This window comes from Schistocerca cancellata, chromosome 1 (assembly GCF_023864275.1).
Source record: "Schistocerca cancellata isolate TAMUIC-IGC-003103 chromosome 1, iqSchCanc2.1, whole genome shotgun sequence".
Lineage (NCBI taxonomy): Eukaryota > Metazoa > Arthropoda > Insecta > Orthoptera > Acrididae > Schistocerca > Schistocerca cancellata.
This window is the reverse complement of record NC_064626.1, coordinates 302,764,955-302,782,228: the sequence shown is the minus strand read 5'-3', so window position 1 is coordinate 302,782,228 and position 17,274 is coordinate 302,764,955. Positions and strand designations below refer to the sequence as shown.

Genomic DNA, 17,274 nt, shown 5'->3' with positions numbered 1-17,274 from the left:
GGGGAGCAGACCGAGTGGTCCTTCTCCACCTCTATCGCGCCTTAGTGCGCTCGAAATTGGATTATGGAAGCGTAGTCTACTCCTCTGCTCGGCCATCTATTCTTCGGCGTCTCGACTCTATCCACCACCGTGGATTACGTTTAGTGTCTGGAGCTTTTTACACCAGCCCTGTGGAAAGCCTTTATGCTGAGACTGCTGAACCTCCACTGTCCAATCAGCGAGCAGTCCTTCTGAGTCGTTATGCCAGCCATCTGTCTTCCATGCCTGCTAATCCAGCCCATGACATATTTTTCGACGCCTCCTTTGATGTAGGGTATGTAGGCCGCTCCTCCTCCCTACTACCACCGGGAGTCCGTTTCCGTCAACTGCTCCATTCTCTTTCCTTCTGCTTTCCAAAAACCTTCTTGACAACTTGGGGTACAGCACCGCCTTGGCTCCGTCCCCGGATCTGCCTGCTCCGTGACCTTTGTCGATTTCCCAAGGATGGTACCCCTTCACTTGTTTATCGTCGGGCATTTGCTGCTCTATGTGCACAAATGACGGACGCCACATTTATTTACACCGACGGCTCGAAAACATCGTTAGGTGTAGGGAGTGCCTATGTTGTTGGCGACACCCCAAATCACTTTCGGCTTCCCGACCAGTGTTCGGTCTATACTGCGGAGCTTTACGCTGTTCTCCATGCTGTCCACTACATCCGCCGCTATCAGCGGATGCAGTACGTTATCTGCTCCGATTCTCTCAGCTCTCTCCTCAGTCTCCAAGCTCTTTACCCTGTGCACCCTCTGGTCCACCGGATTCAGGACTGTCTGCGCTTGCTCCACCTGGGGGGCGTCTCGGTGGCGTTCCTCTGGCTCCCGGGACACGTTGGTATCTGCGGAAATGAGGCGGCCGATATTGCAGCCAAGGCTGCAGTCTCTCTTCTTCGGCCAGCTATTCCATCGATTCCCGTCGCCGATCTACGGAGCGTCTTATGTCGTCATGTTGTTCATTTATGGCACGCGCACTGGTCGACACTTCCCCAAAATAAATTGCGGGACGTGAAAACTCTTCCTTGTGCTTGGACCTCTTCCTCCCGAACACGTCATCGGGAGGAGGAAATTTTAACTAGACTCCGGATAGGGCACTGTCTTTTTAGCCATCGACATCTTTTAAGCGGCGATCCTCCCCCACTCTGTCCCCACTGCTCTCGGTTGTGGACGGTAAGACACCTTTTAATTGAGTGCCCCTATTTTACTCCGTTACGCGCCCGTCTACAGCTGTCGCCTGATATATCGTCAATTTTAGCAGATGACACGCGATCGGCCGATCGCGTTCTAGAGTTCATTCGTGCCAGTGAAATGACGTCAGTCATTTGAAGTTTTTTTTTTTTGGGATGACCAACCCCTTTCTGTAGTGGATTTTTAAGCCTTCCTTCTGCTTTTAGTTTCTCCAATTTTATGCCTCTCGTTCCCACTGCTGCCGGTTTCTATTTTAGGTTTTTTACTGTTTCTTAAGTCCCGGACCGGGCGCTAATGACCATTGCAGTTTTGCGCCCTAAAACCACAACAAAAAAAAAAAGGCCTTGGGATTATGCTTCAGTTTTAACAAACAATCTTGAGATGTCCTATGTCAAGTGTTTCGTGGAGTATGGTTGAATACAGGCTTTGTCATGCACTCTAAATCTACATGGATACTCTGTAAATCAGATTTAAGTAAATTTTGATATATGATGACATGGTTGGAGACTGTGGCTGTTATTAGAAGACAAATGTTGATGGTGTTTGACAGCAACCAGCCACAAATTTACTTCAAGTTCCTTTATACAGAAGGTATCATTCAAATCATTAAAATTCATCATCAGACAGCTTTCATGCTTTCATTACAACATGTGGTGCATTTTTTTACTGATTAGTCGTCCTAAAACTTAAATAATACATAATTATAAGCACGTCACACAGATGGTTGTGTTACAGATTTGCATTGGGATGTGAGTTACCTGAAATGCTCGTTTGGAGTACTTGTTTTCATAGTTTTCATTCAGCAGACGATGTTCATGGTTTTTGCCACATTCTCATGGTTTTTGCCACATTCTCATCATTGCACAGAAAAAGTTGTATAATTGAGCACTTCAGATTTGTCACTGAATACATTTCCACCATATCCCTACTGTTGCACACACAAATTTGTATCACTGAGCACTTCATATTAGTTAGAAGTCTGTTCTGTGACTAATATCCCCGTCCATGCCTCGACATGCACAAACCGCCGTCGTTCATGGATCGGATTACAGTTTCAGACCATCACGTCCAAATCGTAGCCCTAAACATAATAGCAATCATTAAATCCACCAATGTACGTATGAGGAAGAAATGTTCATATTCATCATTGGAAATCATGACATGAATACAAAATGTTAGACTCCACATGAGTATATACTGTAATATGGTTTCCTTCCAATTGAATGCAGCAAACTTTTGTTTGTACTTCATAAACAGACAGTTCTTCTGTCTGTATTCATGTGCTCAGCCAGTGTAGTTGTGGTCATTCTCATATAAAAAGCCACGTAGTGAACATACAGGGCTCGAACAGAAATATGGAAATACCACAAGAAATGTATGCTTGTGCATAAATGCTGATGCTAGCCAATCCCATAGGTTCCACTATTGTATTTGACTACAAATGGCACCTGTGCAATATCAACACCTAGTAAGTGTCTGGCATAGTTAGAATAGTGTTCCGTGTAGATGTGAATGCATTATGTTGAAACTAAGTGACTTTGAACATGGGTAAATTGCTGGTGCTCGTATGGTGGGTATATCCATAACCAAAGTAGCTGAAGTGTTTGGTGCTTCAAGAGGCACCATATCAAAGATTTATACTGCACGCAGATAAAGAGGAAAAACATCATCTGCCAAGTCGCAACATGAATGAAAGTGTGTGTTGAATGGTTATGACAGTCACCGAAGAGGGTTATGACACAAGAGGATGACTGTTGCAGAAGTCACTGCACAGTTGAATGTCATATTCCCCTGACCACCACACTCACTAAATTTCAATATGGTTGGGTGTTTGTGGTCTGCTTTGGAGAAAGTGGTGTGTGATTGCTGTTCACCTCTGTCATAGTTACCTGAATGTGCCACAATTTTTCAAGTAAAATTATAAGATTCCCTTGAAAAATCATATAGGACCTGTATTTATCCATTCTGAGACTGGAAGCTGTTTTGAATGTCAAATGGTTTCCTTACACTGTATTAGGTACAGTAAAGTGTTTTTGGCACTTCCTTTGCGCCCCCTTTTTTTCCCTTTGCCCTCCCTGTGTTAGTTGGTAATCACCATCTTTTGTTTTATATGTTGTTCTACCTTTGATCTTTTAGTACTTATGAGTGGAGAGGCTGCAGTGGTTGGGTGCATGGGGAAGGAACAGTTGCAGGGATTGGAACCTTGAGGTAGAATAGTTGTCTGGAAACGTCATGCGGTTTTAGAAGGATTTTACAGATGTTAGATGGTTGACAGGAGAAGACAGTGAGTGTTGTGGAAAGGCTATAAGGTCATCGGGGAGAACTGATCTCATTTCAGGGTGTGATGTGAGAGAGTGATAGCCATGATGCAGAAATTTGTTCAGGATTCGAAGCTTGGGTGTTACAGGGTGAAAAAGTAGCACTTCTGAATTTTTTGGATTAAAAGTTTTGCTTATCAGTGGATGAGAGAAAGACTGCTCAAGGAATTATTTTTTGTGGACAAGATCTGCGAGGTAATTGCAGGAGAAGAAAGCCTGGGAGAGTTTATTATAGATCTAGAGGGAGTTGTTGGGGTAGATATGTCTTCCACAAATTCTTAGGGTGTTGGGAAGGGAGCAGCTTTTGATAAGGAATGTGGTAACAGAAGTCAAAATGGAAGTGTTGTTGCTTATTGGTTTGGATTTGAACTTCAGTGGGACAAGAGAGAATTCCAATGTAGGTAACTTAGAAACTGGAAGAGGGCCATGTGAATTTGTGTTAAGAAAATGAGTTAAGCTCTTGCAGGAAATGGAGGGGTTATTTAACACTTAGAGTCCAGACCACAAATACATCATAAATACATTTGTAAAAGTGAAAGAGCAACAGCTTGTAGGTGTTGAGGAATGCCTCTTCTACATCTACATCTATACTGTGCAAACCACCACGAGGTGTCTGGCAGGGGTATGTCCCACTGTACCAGTTATTATGTTGTCTTCTTCCTATTCACCTATGAACCTATGCGTGCGGAACGATTTGAAGTGGAATGATCATATAAAATTAATTGTTGGTAAGGCGGGTACCAGGTTGAGATTCATTGGGAGAGTCCTTAGAAAATGTAGTCCATCAACAAAGGAGGTGGCTTACAAAACACTCGTTCGACCTATACTTGAGTATTGCTCATCAGTGTGGGATCCGTACCAGATCGGGTTGACGGAGGAGATAGAGAAGATCCAAAGAAGAGCGGCGCGTTTCGTCACAGGGTTATTTGGTAACCGTGATAGCGTTACGGAGATGTTTAACAAACTCAAGTGGCGGACTCTGCAAGAGAGGCGCTCTGCTTTGCGGTGTAGCTTGCTCGCCAGGTTTCGAGAGGGTGCGTTTCTGGATGAGGTATCGAATATATTGCTTCCCCCTACTTATACCTCTCGAGGAGATCACGAATGTAAAATTAGAGAGATTAGAGCGCGCACAGAGGCTTTCAGACAGTCGTTCTTCCCGCGAACCATACGCGACTGGAACAGGAAAGGGAGGTAATGACAGTGGCACGTAAAGTGCCCTCCGCCACACACCGTTGGGTGGCTTGCGGAGTATAAATGTAGATGTAGATGTAGAAGTGTGGGAAGAATGATTGTTTGAATGCTTTTATGTTAGCAGTAATTATTCTGATCTTATCCTCAAAATCCCTATGTGAGCAGTACGTAAGGGATTGTCATATATTGCTAGAGTAATTAAAGCCGGTTCTTATGAATAGATTTTCTCAGGTTAGTTAACGTCTGTCGTAAAGGGTCTTCCAGTTCAGGTCCTTCAGTATCTCTGTGATATTCCCCCACAGATTAAACAAACCTGTGACCATTCATGCTGCCCTTCTCTGTATATGTTCAATATCTCCCATCAGTCCTACCTTGTACAGGTCCCACACAGTTGAGCAGTATTCTAGGATCAGTCACACCAGTGATTTGCTAGCAATCTGCTTTCCAGACTGATTGCACTTCTGCAGTATTCTACCAATAAACTGAAGTCTACCACCTGCTGTACTCAAGACTGAACCTAACTGATCATTCCACTTCAAATCCCTACAAAGTGTTGCACCCAGATATTTGTATGAGTTGGCCAATTCCAACAGTGACTCATTGATATTATAGTCATAGCAACTATGTTTTTTTATTGTTTTGTTTTGTTTTGTGAAGTGCACAATTTTACATTTCTAAACATTTAGAGCAAGTTGCCGATCTCTGCACAACACTGAAATCTTATCAAGACCTGACTGAATATTTATGCAGCTTCTTTCAGATAGTACTTCATTATAGATAACTGCATCATCTCCAAAAAGCCTGATATTACTATTAATACTGTCTGCAAGGTCATTAATATACAGCATTAACAGCAAGTCCTAACATGCTTCCCTGAGGCACCTTGTAGTCACTTTTTCATCCCATGATGACTCTCCAGCCAACATAACATGCTGTGTCCTCCCTACAAAAAAGTCCTCAACATGATTAATGTTTTCGAAATTAATGCTGGCTGCCATTGTGGAGTTCATTCTGTTAAAGATACCTCATTATGTTTGAGCTTAGTATGTGTTCTAAAATTCTACAACAAATCAATGTCAAGGATATTGGCAGGGGTGACCTGGGTGTAATACTTGTTTAATTCATCTTTTCAGTGATACGAGGATAGGATTGAATTGGGACAGTTCTCCTGGGTTTTCCTTTTTAAAGGAACATTTGAAAACAGAGTTAAGCATTTCAGCTTTTGCTTCACTACCCTCAATTTCAGCTCCTGTCTCTTTTGCTCGGGAGTGTATAGTCTTAGGTGGAGATATCAATTTACCAGATATAGACTGGGACACTCAGATGTTTAGGACGGGTGGTAGGGGCAGAGCATCGAGTGACATTATACTGAGTGCAATATCCGAAAATTACCTCGAGCAATTAAACAGAGAACCGACTCGTGGAGATAACATCTTGGACCTACTGATAACAAACAGACCCGAACTTTTCGACTCTGTAAGCGCAGAACAGGGAATCAGTGATCATAAGGCCGTTGCAGCATCCCTGAATATGGAAGTAAATAGGAATATAAAAAAAGGGAGGAAGGTTTATCTGTTTAGCAAGAGTAATAGAAGGCAGATTTCAGACTACCTAACAGATCAAAACGAAAATTTCTGTTCCGACACTGACAATGTTGAGTGTTTATGGAAAAAGTTCAGGGCAATCGTAAAATGCATTTTAGACAGGTACGTGCTGAATAAAACTGTGAGGGATGGGAAAAACTCACCGTAGTACAACAACAAAGTTAGCAAACTACTGCGAAAGCAAAGAGAGCTTCACTCCAAGTTTAAACGCAGCCAAAACCTCTCAGACAAACAGAAGCTAAACGATGTCAAAGTTAGTGTAAGGAGGGCTATGCATGAAGCGTTCAGTGAATTAGAAAGTAAAATTCTATGTACCGACTTGACAGAAAATCCTAGGAAGTTCTGGTCTTACGTTAAATCAGTAAGTGGATCGAAACAGCATATCCAGACACTCCGGGATGATGAAGGCATTGAAACAGAGGATGACACGCGTAAAGCTGAAATAGTAAACACCTTTTTCCAAAGCTGTTTCACAGAGGAAGACCGCACTGCAGTTCCCTCTCTAAATCCTCACACAAACAAAAAAAATGGCTGACATCGAAATAAGTGTCCAAGGAATAGAAAAGCAACTGGAATCACTCAACAGAGGAAAGTCCACTGGACCTGACGGGATACCAATTCGATTCTACACAGAGTACGCGAGAGAACTTGGGCCCCCCTTCTAACAGCCGTGTACCGCAAGTCTCTAGAGGAACGGAAGGTTCCAAATGATTGGAAAAGAGCACAGGTAGTCCCAGTCTTCAAGAAGGGTCGTCGAGCAGATGTGCAAAACTATAGACCTATATCTCTGACGTCGATCTGTTGTAGAATTTTAGAACATGTTTTTTGCTCGAGTATCATGTTGTTTTGGAAACCCAGAATCTACTATGTACGAATCAACATGGATTCCGGAAACAGCAATCGTGTGAGACCCAACTCGCTTTATTTGTTCATGAGACCCAGAAAATATTAGATACAGGCTCCCAGGTAGATGCTATTTTCCTTGACTTCCGGAAGGCATTCGATACAGTTCCGCACTGTCGCCTGATAAACAAAGTAAAAGCCTATGGAATATCAGACCAGCTGTGGGGTTGGATTGAAGAGTTTTTAGCAAACAGAAAACAGCATGTTGTTATCAATGGAGAGACGTCTACAGACGTTAAAGTAACCTCTGGCGTGCCACAGGGGAGTGTTATGGGACCCACAGGGGAGTGTTATGGGACCATTGCTTTTCACAATATATATAAATGACCTTGTAGATAGTGTCGGAAGTGGATGATGCTGTAATATACAGAGAAGTTGCAGCATTAGAAAATTGTAGCGAAATGCAGGAAGATCTGCAGCGGATAGGCACTTGGTGCAGGGAGTGGCAACTGACCCTTAACATAGACAAATGTAATGTATTGCGAATACATAGGAAGAAGGATCCTTTATTGTATGATTATATGATAGCAGAACAAACACTGGTAGCAGTTACTTCTGTAAAATATCTGGGAGTATGCGTGCGGAACGATTTGAAGTGGAATGAACATATAAAATTAATTGTTGGTAAGGCGGGTACCAGGTTGAGATTCATTGGGAGAGTCCTTAGAAAATGTAGTCCATCAACAAAGGAGGTGGCTTACAAAACACTCGTTCGACCTATACTTGAGTATTGCGCATCAGTGTGGGATCCGTACCAGATCGGTTTGACGGAGGAGATAGAGAAGATCCAAAGAAGAGCGGCGCGTTTCGTCACAGGGTTATTTGGTAACCGTGATAGCGTTACGGAGATGTTTAACAAACTCAAGTGGCAGACTCTGCAAGAGAGGCGCTCTGCATCGCGGTGTAGCTTGCTCGCCAGGTTTCGAGAGGGTGCGTTTCTGGATGAGGTATCGAATATATTGCTTCCCCCTACTTATACCTCCCGAGGAGATCACGAATGTAAAATTAGAGAGATTAGAGCGCGCACGGAGGCTTTCAGACAGTTGTTCTTCCCGCGAACCATACGCGACTGGAACAGGAAAGGGAGGTAATGACAGTGGCACGTAGAGTGCCCTCCGCCACACACCGTTAGGTGGCTTGCGGAGTATAGATGTAGATGTAGAGTGGAACCTAATTTTGGTGCCACTAACAGCCTTTACATACGACCAGAATTTCTTTTAGTTTCTGTGAAAGATCACTTGAGATATTCTGCTACAATAGTCATTGAAGGTATCGCGCATTGCTCTCTTGACAGCCAAGCGCATGTCATCCAGCATCACTCTATTTATTTCTCTCTGTTTCATTAGAAATTTCTTTTCAGTGACTGTATACTGTAGAGGTTCCCTTCCATTATGGATTTTTCCACTAGGTACATAACTTTCCAGTGTATGGGCAATTGTTCTTTTAAAGTTGAGCCATAGTTCCTCTACGTGCTCCTACCCTGTGCTGAAAGTTTAAAGTTCCTCGTTGAGATATGAAATTACTGATTTTTTTTATCTAGTTTACTGAATGTAAATATCTTCCTGCTTGTTTTAGTTGTCCTTTGTACTTTGGTAATCATTGTGGACATCCTTAAGGTGGTCAGGTCTATTTGTTGCCATTAGACCCAATATATTTCCATCATGAATGGGGTACCTAACTGTTTGTTCTAGGTTGTTTTCTGAGAAGGCATTTAGTAATGTTTCACAGAATGTCTAATCGTGCCCACCACTAACAAAACTTTAATTTTCCCAGTTAACTGTTGAATGATTAAAAGTCTTTACCAGTGATTACAGTATGATTAGGGGACTTAACATATGGGTGAACTGAATTTTTCTGTATAGTTTGCAGTTACATCAATTTCAGGTTCCAACCAGCTTTCTGTACCTAGTAGTAAATGAGATTCACTGTTTTTGATGAGCACTGGTGCTTGTGATCCTTGGAATGTGCAGCATACCATCGGGCCAACGTGGTTCCGATGGCAGCCCACCTGATTTTGTTATAAGTCGGGCTCTCAAATGTGAATTAGGTGTGTAAGGACAAGTTTGAGTAGTGACAGAATAGGGTTCAGAGGCTGTGTTGTTGTGGGATGTTGGTGTAGTGTGTGACCACATCAATAATTACAAGTAGGGTTACAGGTGGAAGAAGGGTGGGACTGAATTTGAGATGTTCCATAAATTGGTTGGTATCTCTTGTATTGTTCCAGTTAGTCTACAAATTTTTCAGGTCAAGCTTTAAAATGAGATCTTTCAAACACCATGCAGTGTCACTTACCTCCACCCTCCTAACATTCTTAACATCCTTGTGAAACTGTATGACATTCCCAGATCATTATCCATATCTCAAGGATCCAAGACTGCAATCAGTCCCAATGTAAAACCTGCCCCATGCACTCACTCACACTAACATATTTTCACTGCATGGCTTTTTATGTACAAATGACCGCTATTACAGTTGCTAAGCCTGTGAATGGACACAGAGGAAATGTCCACTTTGAGGATACCCAACACTCATTTGCCATTGTATATATACTTCTCACTTAGTTTGACTATTATGCCCCCCCCCCCCCCATTCCCTGGTCAACTTTGTCCCCTTTTGCCCTCATGAAAGTGGTCCATCCCAACCTAAGGTAGGAGTGACTGCTCGTGCTTTGTAATCTTGCCAACCTTCCCAAACTTATACTCCTTTCTCCCTGATGAAGGTTGTAATAGTTCCGAAAAAAGCTAGTTGTAGGCTTCCCCCCACCCTCCTCCTCCTCCTCCTCCTCCTCCTCCTCCTCGTACCCTCCTCCCCCCAAAATGCATTTATCACCAGAACTGGAATTTTGTCTCCTGAAGGTAAGCATGGGCCAACACTTCTATCTTCTGTTACTTTCATAATGAGAGATAGGGGGGGGGGGGGGTTTAAAAGGAGGTGCCCTATGATTTTTCAGGATCTTACACGGATTTTTTACATTATGCATAGCCGAACCTACATCAGGTTGCATATTAAGAGTTTAATTTGGACCTATCTAATATGATAAACTGTTTTCGTTAAATAAAAGGGCTGTATAAATAGCACAGGGAGACTTTTCAAGTTGAAATATGATAAGGATGTAACCAACCTCTAGTCCTCATTTCACCAACTTCCTGTCTCTGCACATTCTCCCATAAGGTAACACACAGTGTACAAGTGTGTATTTTATTATTCTTTGAGTTATTTATGCATGTCTTAAAATGCTTTGTTGTTAAGCACACTGAATCAGTCATCAGTTGTCATCAGTCGATTCAGTTCTTCCACACACACTCCGCATTTCACATTTGATCTGTACTGGCCTAGTTTTTAATTTATCATACATTGTATTGATCTCAGCTGTATTTATATTAGAGAGAGGGGAGAGGGCAAAAAGACTATTGCAATAGTCAAATTTTTAACTTTGAAAGATAAAGTAATCCCAGTTGAAATTTTTACGTATGTTACATATTAAGCAGTTTATGTATGGTCTGAACATAGTAGTAATTCTGGAAATGTCAGTTTGACTACTCATATAATTCTAGTTCTAGAATGTGTTGGTTATTTTCAAATTATAATTGTAAAGTATTAAAACATTCCAGGTGTTGTCAACATGACGTTTGCAGCTTACATCAACATAGTACTGGCAAGTCTGGAGTTCCAGTTAATGATGGCATTTCTAACTTGTGAGCAGTGATACTGTATAATGTAGAGTATTGTAGTTAAAGGAACCATATGGCAGTATAAATTTATTCCATTGCAAAGAGAGAGAGAGAGAGGCTCAAATCACTTGTGAGGAAAATGTAGTTTATTAATGCTTTTGTAATGTGTGCATGCATAAAACTTTATTACCAATCTTAATGCAGCTTGGCTATTTACATAGTCCTTGCCCTCATGGCTCAAATATAAAATTTATTAAGAATTTATCCCGTGAATAAAAATTCATATTGATCTATCACAATGGTTCACCAGTGTTGGGTGATAAGAGGTACCATTACAAATGATGGATTAAGTACTTTGAGTATTTATAAATAATGTAATTTTGTAATTAAAAGTACTGCTTTACACTGATGTTGGAGTATAGTATGCTAGCTCAGCTTTGGAAGCATCTGAAATTTGCATGAAAATACTATTTTTGCACATAGTAGTGAGAAGATAGATGTGCACTCCCTCAGCCTGGAATGCAATTATCAATATAACTCGAGAGAGGCATTCATTCATGTACATTGAAGCATATAGTGTCTTAGTATTGACAACAATGATGCATTATTAGTTAAAAATAAAAACTTCGGTAATTCTGGACACTCTTATCTTTCTTTTTGCACTTAAGGTTGTTGATCGATAGAGAGATTGTGCGACACCATGGCCTGTTGCAAGTCTTTAAAGTGGATGCCACTTGGGCGACTTACATGTCCTTAAAACCAATGGCTTCCACTTTCTTAGGCAGTCACCCATCCAAATAAAAATATCACATGGTGAAAAAGGGGCAACAAGAAATCCAAGCTGATAGTGTATGAAAAAAGCTGAAATGATTAAACGATCTGCACACTCATTCGTTTATGTCATGTATCACATTCGTCTAAAAATCTAAATGACCAAAGCCAGAAAAGGTAGGAAGTTTCACTGTCTTATCAGCTACTTCTTCAGGGCAAATGTTAAAACAAAATTAGATTTCTGATGCTGATGATTGAATAGTTTGTGGAAAAATTAGAATACAGACATTTTTGTGCTACATAGAATGTTAAAGCTAGATTATTTTTTTTCTATGAACGACTACATGCTTGCTGCTGTATCATACAGTAAGCTTTAAGAAAAATATACTTTCAGTTATGCTAGCAGCAGTAGCTTTACATGTAAAATTAAATTCGCTTATTCTGCTGTTTTTTAATTAAAATTATTTTAGTGTGACTGTACAGAACATTTAACATTTAATGATGTTTCAGGTATTGACTAGTCTTTTTCCAATTGCAGCTGATGGAATCAACGACACTTAGTTGGTCAACAAGACTGAAAGGATTTATTGTATGCTTTTTAATTGGCATTCTGTGTTCAATTTTGGGATCCTTCTCCCTTTTCTTTAGCAGAGGTCTGGTGCTGTTTGCTGTTTTTTACACTCTGGGGAATATCATTACACTTGCAAGGTATGTTTTTCTGATGATGTTCTGTCATTTTCCTAATGTAGCCAACAGTGGGCTATGCTCCATAAAAGCAGTTTGTTGGCTTTGATGAGTTATATGTTTGAGATTATAAGAGAGCAGCTAGTCATATGTATAAGATGGTGAAGACTTTCTGTGGCAGTCAGCTACGTCCATCAGTCTGACACCTAAGGTGCAGAAACATAACTTGAATCAATATACAATAGGGTATTTGACTGTTCTCTGGAAATTGTCTTAAATGGCTAATTATGTCATTTAATGCTCATGGCATGCTTTTTTCCTTCTTTAATTTCAGTATTCTTGTATAAAAATAGAAATTAAATTCAAATAATGTGAAAGCCTGCTAAAAGCTCCATTCAAGTCATGTGATGCCTGTGATGTCACTGGCTAGCTCACTGCGTCATAAAGCTTATTCACAGTGATATTTTGTTTCGGAATTTATGTTTCGGAAAATTAGTTACAAATGGTGTGTAGTACAGCACTGTAAAAATACGTACATAAAAACTCTAGAGAAATTGTTTTAGAGAATGAGAAGATGTGTACAAATTGGTTGCGCTGTACCAGCAAAATGCCACCACATGATGCCCAAGTTACCTTACTTAATTGAAAATGTTGTGCACTCTGAAATTAACATTAATTTACCTCCAAGATATGCTTTCCCACTGTTAGGATAGCATCAGTCAATGAATTTAAACTCTTAGTAAAAATAATCATTATGCTTGTCTTCTTGCACACCATTGGTAGCTCAGTTAGTAGAGTGGTGGACTGTCGAATATTAAAAGATTGTATAAATAGGTTGCTGGTTCGAATCTATCCTGCAACGATATTTTAACTTATTTATAAAACAAAATTGACAGTTCTTTCATATGAAAACCAAATCACACTTAGAAAACTTCACCACATGGATTACAAACAGAATATTATTGTGTTTTCCTTGGTGTTTACATGAGCTTACATTTGCAATAGCTATTCACACATTATGTTCGAAAAGATATTTTCTAGTTCATGTGACCACACACTTGTTATTTTGGTTTTTATTTTGGTACTGTCCAGTTAGGGTCCTTATTATTTAAGCTTTTGAAGTTTCATCATCTTGCATAAAATAAAGTTAAATCTGCTTCAGACATGATGTTTGTGAGTGTACACTAACAGCACAGGCCTTACTCATGTTACCTGCATGTTGTACATGCTTTCTCTCTCTCTCTCTCTCTCTCTCTCTCTCTCTCTCTCTGCATACAAAACCTCATCATCCTGCACATCTTCGTACTGTGGGAGTATGGCAATACCCTCACCACCAGCAATGCATTCCAAAAAAGATAATTGTTCACAAGCAAAGTAGATGAACTTATCCTCAGTTGTCCACTTCTCAAACTAAGATGAATGTGAAGCTACATACAACACATCGCACCATCAAAACAACAGCTAGAATGAGTTCTTACTAACACTATTTTCATATTTTGTGTGAGACTTTTAAAAATTTGTGACCCTCTGGGATTTTTTAAATCTTTTTTTTCATTATTCTTCATTACATTTGTTCAGGGTGGATGTCCCATGACACCTGTTAAATTTCGTCGTGGATCCATTTACTCAGTGTTTCTTTCATTACAAAGGGCAGCTAACCCTCTGACCACAAACACACTGAGATACAGGATTCAAACCTGTTTTCTATGTATCCATAGTCACATACGCTAACAGTTGCACCACAAAATGCTTGCTGCTTGTGGTACCTCTGCTGCATATCTTCTGTACTGGAAATCAGCACCAAGATTTACCAAGAATAATTTTATTGTAGTCTGGGTCATATTTCATGACAATCTAGATATAAGATATAGACCCATTTGCAAAAGTTCAGCAATTCCTTAGTTTTGAGTGGATTTAATGATGTTGCATGGAGCAGGCAAAAGAATGCCCATCCTTGCACATGTTGCCACTCTGAGTAGAGCATAAATGCATCAGTGTTCATAAGGTTTTCACTATCAATGCTCTGAAAATTCCTATCTGTTGTTACTTAAAAGTTGTAAATGCATTTGCCATCACTGAGTAGCTAAACCATTAACAGAAAAAGTACACAAAAACTTCGTAACTTCGGCTACCATCCCATAACATACGTGTAGGTTTGTCTTACTCCTAGTGTGTAACATCGCCAGAGCTTCAGCCATTAACAGTGTGTTTTCAGTCACGTGACCAAATCTTGATATTTAATTATATTTAAGCTTTAATTACTTAAAAATAAGAGATTTTGTAAGAATATTGATCATAAATGCAATTTCAAGGTTATAGTCACTCCGAATAACAACAATCTGAACCGTATTTTTAACATAGGAAAATAGCCTGTTGTTGCCAGTCAGTATAATTTCAGATTTGGATATTCAGGGTCCAATTCTGAAAGTGTATAACATCAATGGATTTATTTATTTATTTTTTCCACATGGAGATCACAACACAATACTAATTTGTGGTGCTTTAGTTCAGAGTTCATGTTCAAGGAGGAGAAATACCAACTTTGTGGTTTGCCAATAAAATTGTAATTCTGCCATACAGCAAAGGACTTGGAAGTGCAGTTGAATTGAATAGAAAGTGTCTCAAAATGAGGATGTAAGATGAACATTAACAAAAGCAATACAAGAGTAATGTAATGTAGTTGAATTAATGTAGGCTATACTGAGGGAATTAGATCAAGAAATGAGTGCTAAAACTAGTAGATGAGTTTTGCTATTTGGGCATCAAAATAAATGATGATGGCCGAAATAGACAATGTATGAAATGAAATGTAGATTGGCAACACCAAGAAAAGCATTTGTGAAGAAGAGAAATTTGTTAACATCAAATATAAGTTTTAGAGTTGGGAAGTCTCTTTTTCTGAAGGCATTTGTCTGGAGTGAAACGTGAATGATAAAAAGTTCAGACAAGAAGAGAATAGAAGCTGTTGAAATGAAATGTGGTGCAACAGAGGAATGCCGAAGATTTGATGGATACGAGGGCCGTTCAGAAAGTAACCTCCGGTTGATTTAAAAAAATACACCAAGTTAAATAAAAATATTTTAATATATACATCTTACAACTACATCTTTGCACTATTTTTCTACATAGTCTCCATAGCGATTGAGGCACTTATCGTATCTCTTCACAAGCTTTGAAATTCCTTCTGCATAAAAATCACCCGCTTGTGCCTGGAGCCAGCCTGTGACCGCATCTTTGAGCTCTTCGTCTTCATCAAACCGCTATGACCCGAGCCATTTCTTCAAATGCATGAAGAGGTGATAATCACTTGGCACCAGGTCTGGGCTGTAAGGTGGATGGTTGATAACGTCCCACTTCAAGGACTCAAGAAGGGCTGTTGTTCTGCGAGCAGAGTGAGGACGGGCGTTATCGTGCAAAAAAACGATACCGGAAGTCAGCATACCACGGCGTTTGTTCTGTATAGCCCGTCGTAACTTTTTTATTGTTTCACAATACACGTCTTGATTAATGGTCGCACCACGTTCCATGAATTCAACCAACAACACCCCTTTGGCATCCCAAAACACCGTTGCCATCAGTTTTCTGGCAGAAAAATCTTGCGAGGCTTTTCTTGGTTTGGTAGGCGACTTTGAATGTGCCCACATCTTTGATTGTTCTTTTGTCTCAGGGTTCACGTACTTAATCCAAGTTTCGTCACCGGTCACGATTCTGTTTAACAATGGTTCTCCTTCGTCCTCATAACGTGACAGAAAGTCTAATGCAGAGGCCATTCTTTGAGTTTTGTGGTGGTCGGTAAGAATTTTGGGCACCCATCGTGCACAGAACTTATGGTAACCCAATCTTGCTGTCACTATCTCGTACAAGAGAGTCTTAGAAATCTGTGGAAAACCAGTAGACAACTCTGACATTGAGAAACGTCGATTTTCACGAACTTTTGCATCAACTGTCTGAACGAGTTCGTCAGTCACCAATGATGGTCTACCACTCCTCTATTCATCATGAACGTTTTCTCGTCCACTTTTAAATAAACGTACCCATTCATGGACAACTCCTTCACTCATAACTCTTGGTCCGTACACGGCACAAAGCTCACGATGAATAGCTGCTGCAGAATATCCTTTGGCTGTAAAAAAACCTTATGACAGCACGCACTTCACATTTGGCGGGGTTTTCTATTGCAGCACACATTTCAAACTGCCACAGAAACTAAACTAGCGCAGGTACGACGTTCACTCGACCACGGCTTGATGCCGACTGACCTGTTGAGTGCGTGAACGCACAGATGGCGTCGCTACTCCCCCCACAACCCGCACTGTGACCGATCGGAGGTTACTTTCTGAACCGCCCTCGTACATCGCATAACTAGCGAGGTGGTACTGAACAGATTTGAGGAGAAAAGGAGTGAGTGGCATAACTTGGCTAATAGAAGGGGTTGTTTGATACAACACATTCTGATCCATCATGGATTCATTAGTTCAGTATTGGAGGGAAATTAGGGGGAGGGGGGGGGTTAGAAATTTCAGAGGGAGACAGAGAGTAGTGCAGTAAGCAGGTTCAAAAGGTTGTGGGTTGCAGTAGTTACATAGAAGAATAGACTTGTGCAAGATAGAATAGTGTGGAGAGCTGCATCAAACCAGTCTATGGACTGAAGACAGCACCGTCCAGATTGCAGAATAATGTATCATAATACACAACCACTGTTTGACACCATCAAAATATACTACTATGAGATTGCTCTGTAAGGGGCAATTGAGAGAACTGTTTGACAGAGAGGAACTTTAACTAATTTATTTCTGTGGTCTGTAGTTAAGTGCTTTTAATAAGTGGTTTACCTAACTTGATTTTTATGTGATAAATTGCCAAATTAATTATTTTTAAATAACCTCCTACAAACTTATATTATTTTTGTCCC

At 40.4% G+C, this 17,274-nt stretch overlaps 1 protein-coding gene across 1 annotated transcript in view; it reads left to right on the top strand.

Moving 5' to 3' along the window:
• LOC126172461 (vesicle transport protein SFT2B) overlaps window positions 1-17,274 on the top strand; it is a 79,493-nt gene that overhangs the window by 20,857 nt on the left and 41,362 nt on the right. Inside the window, exon 2 of the mRNA XM_049920885.1 lies at window positions 12,217-12,386. Within this exon, the coding sequence (XP_049776842.1) occupies window positions 12,217-12,386 (170 nt within the window). The remainder of the gene's footprint in view (window positions 1-12,216; window positions 12,387-17,274) is intronic.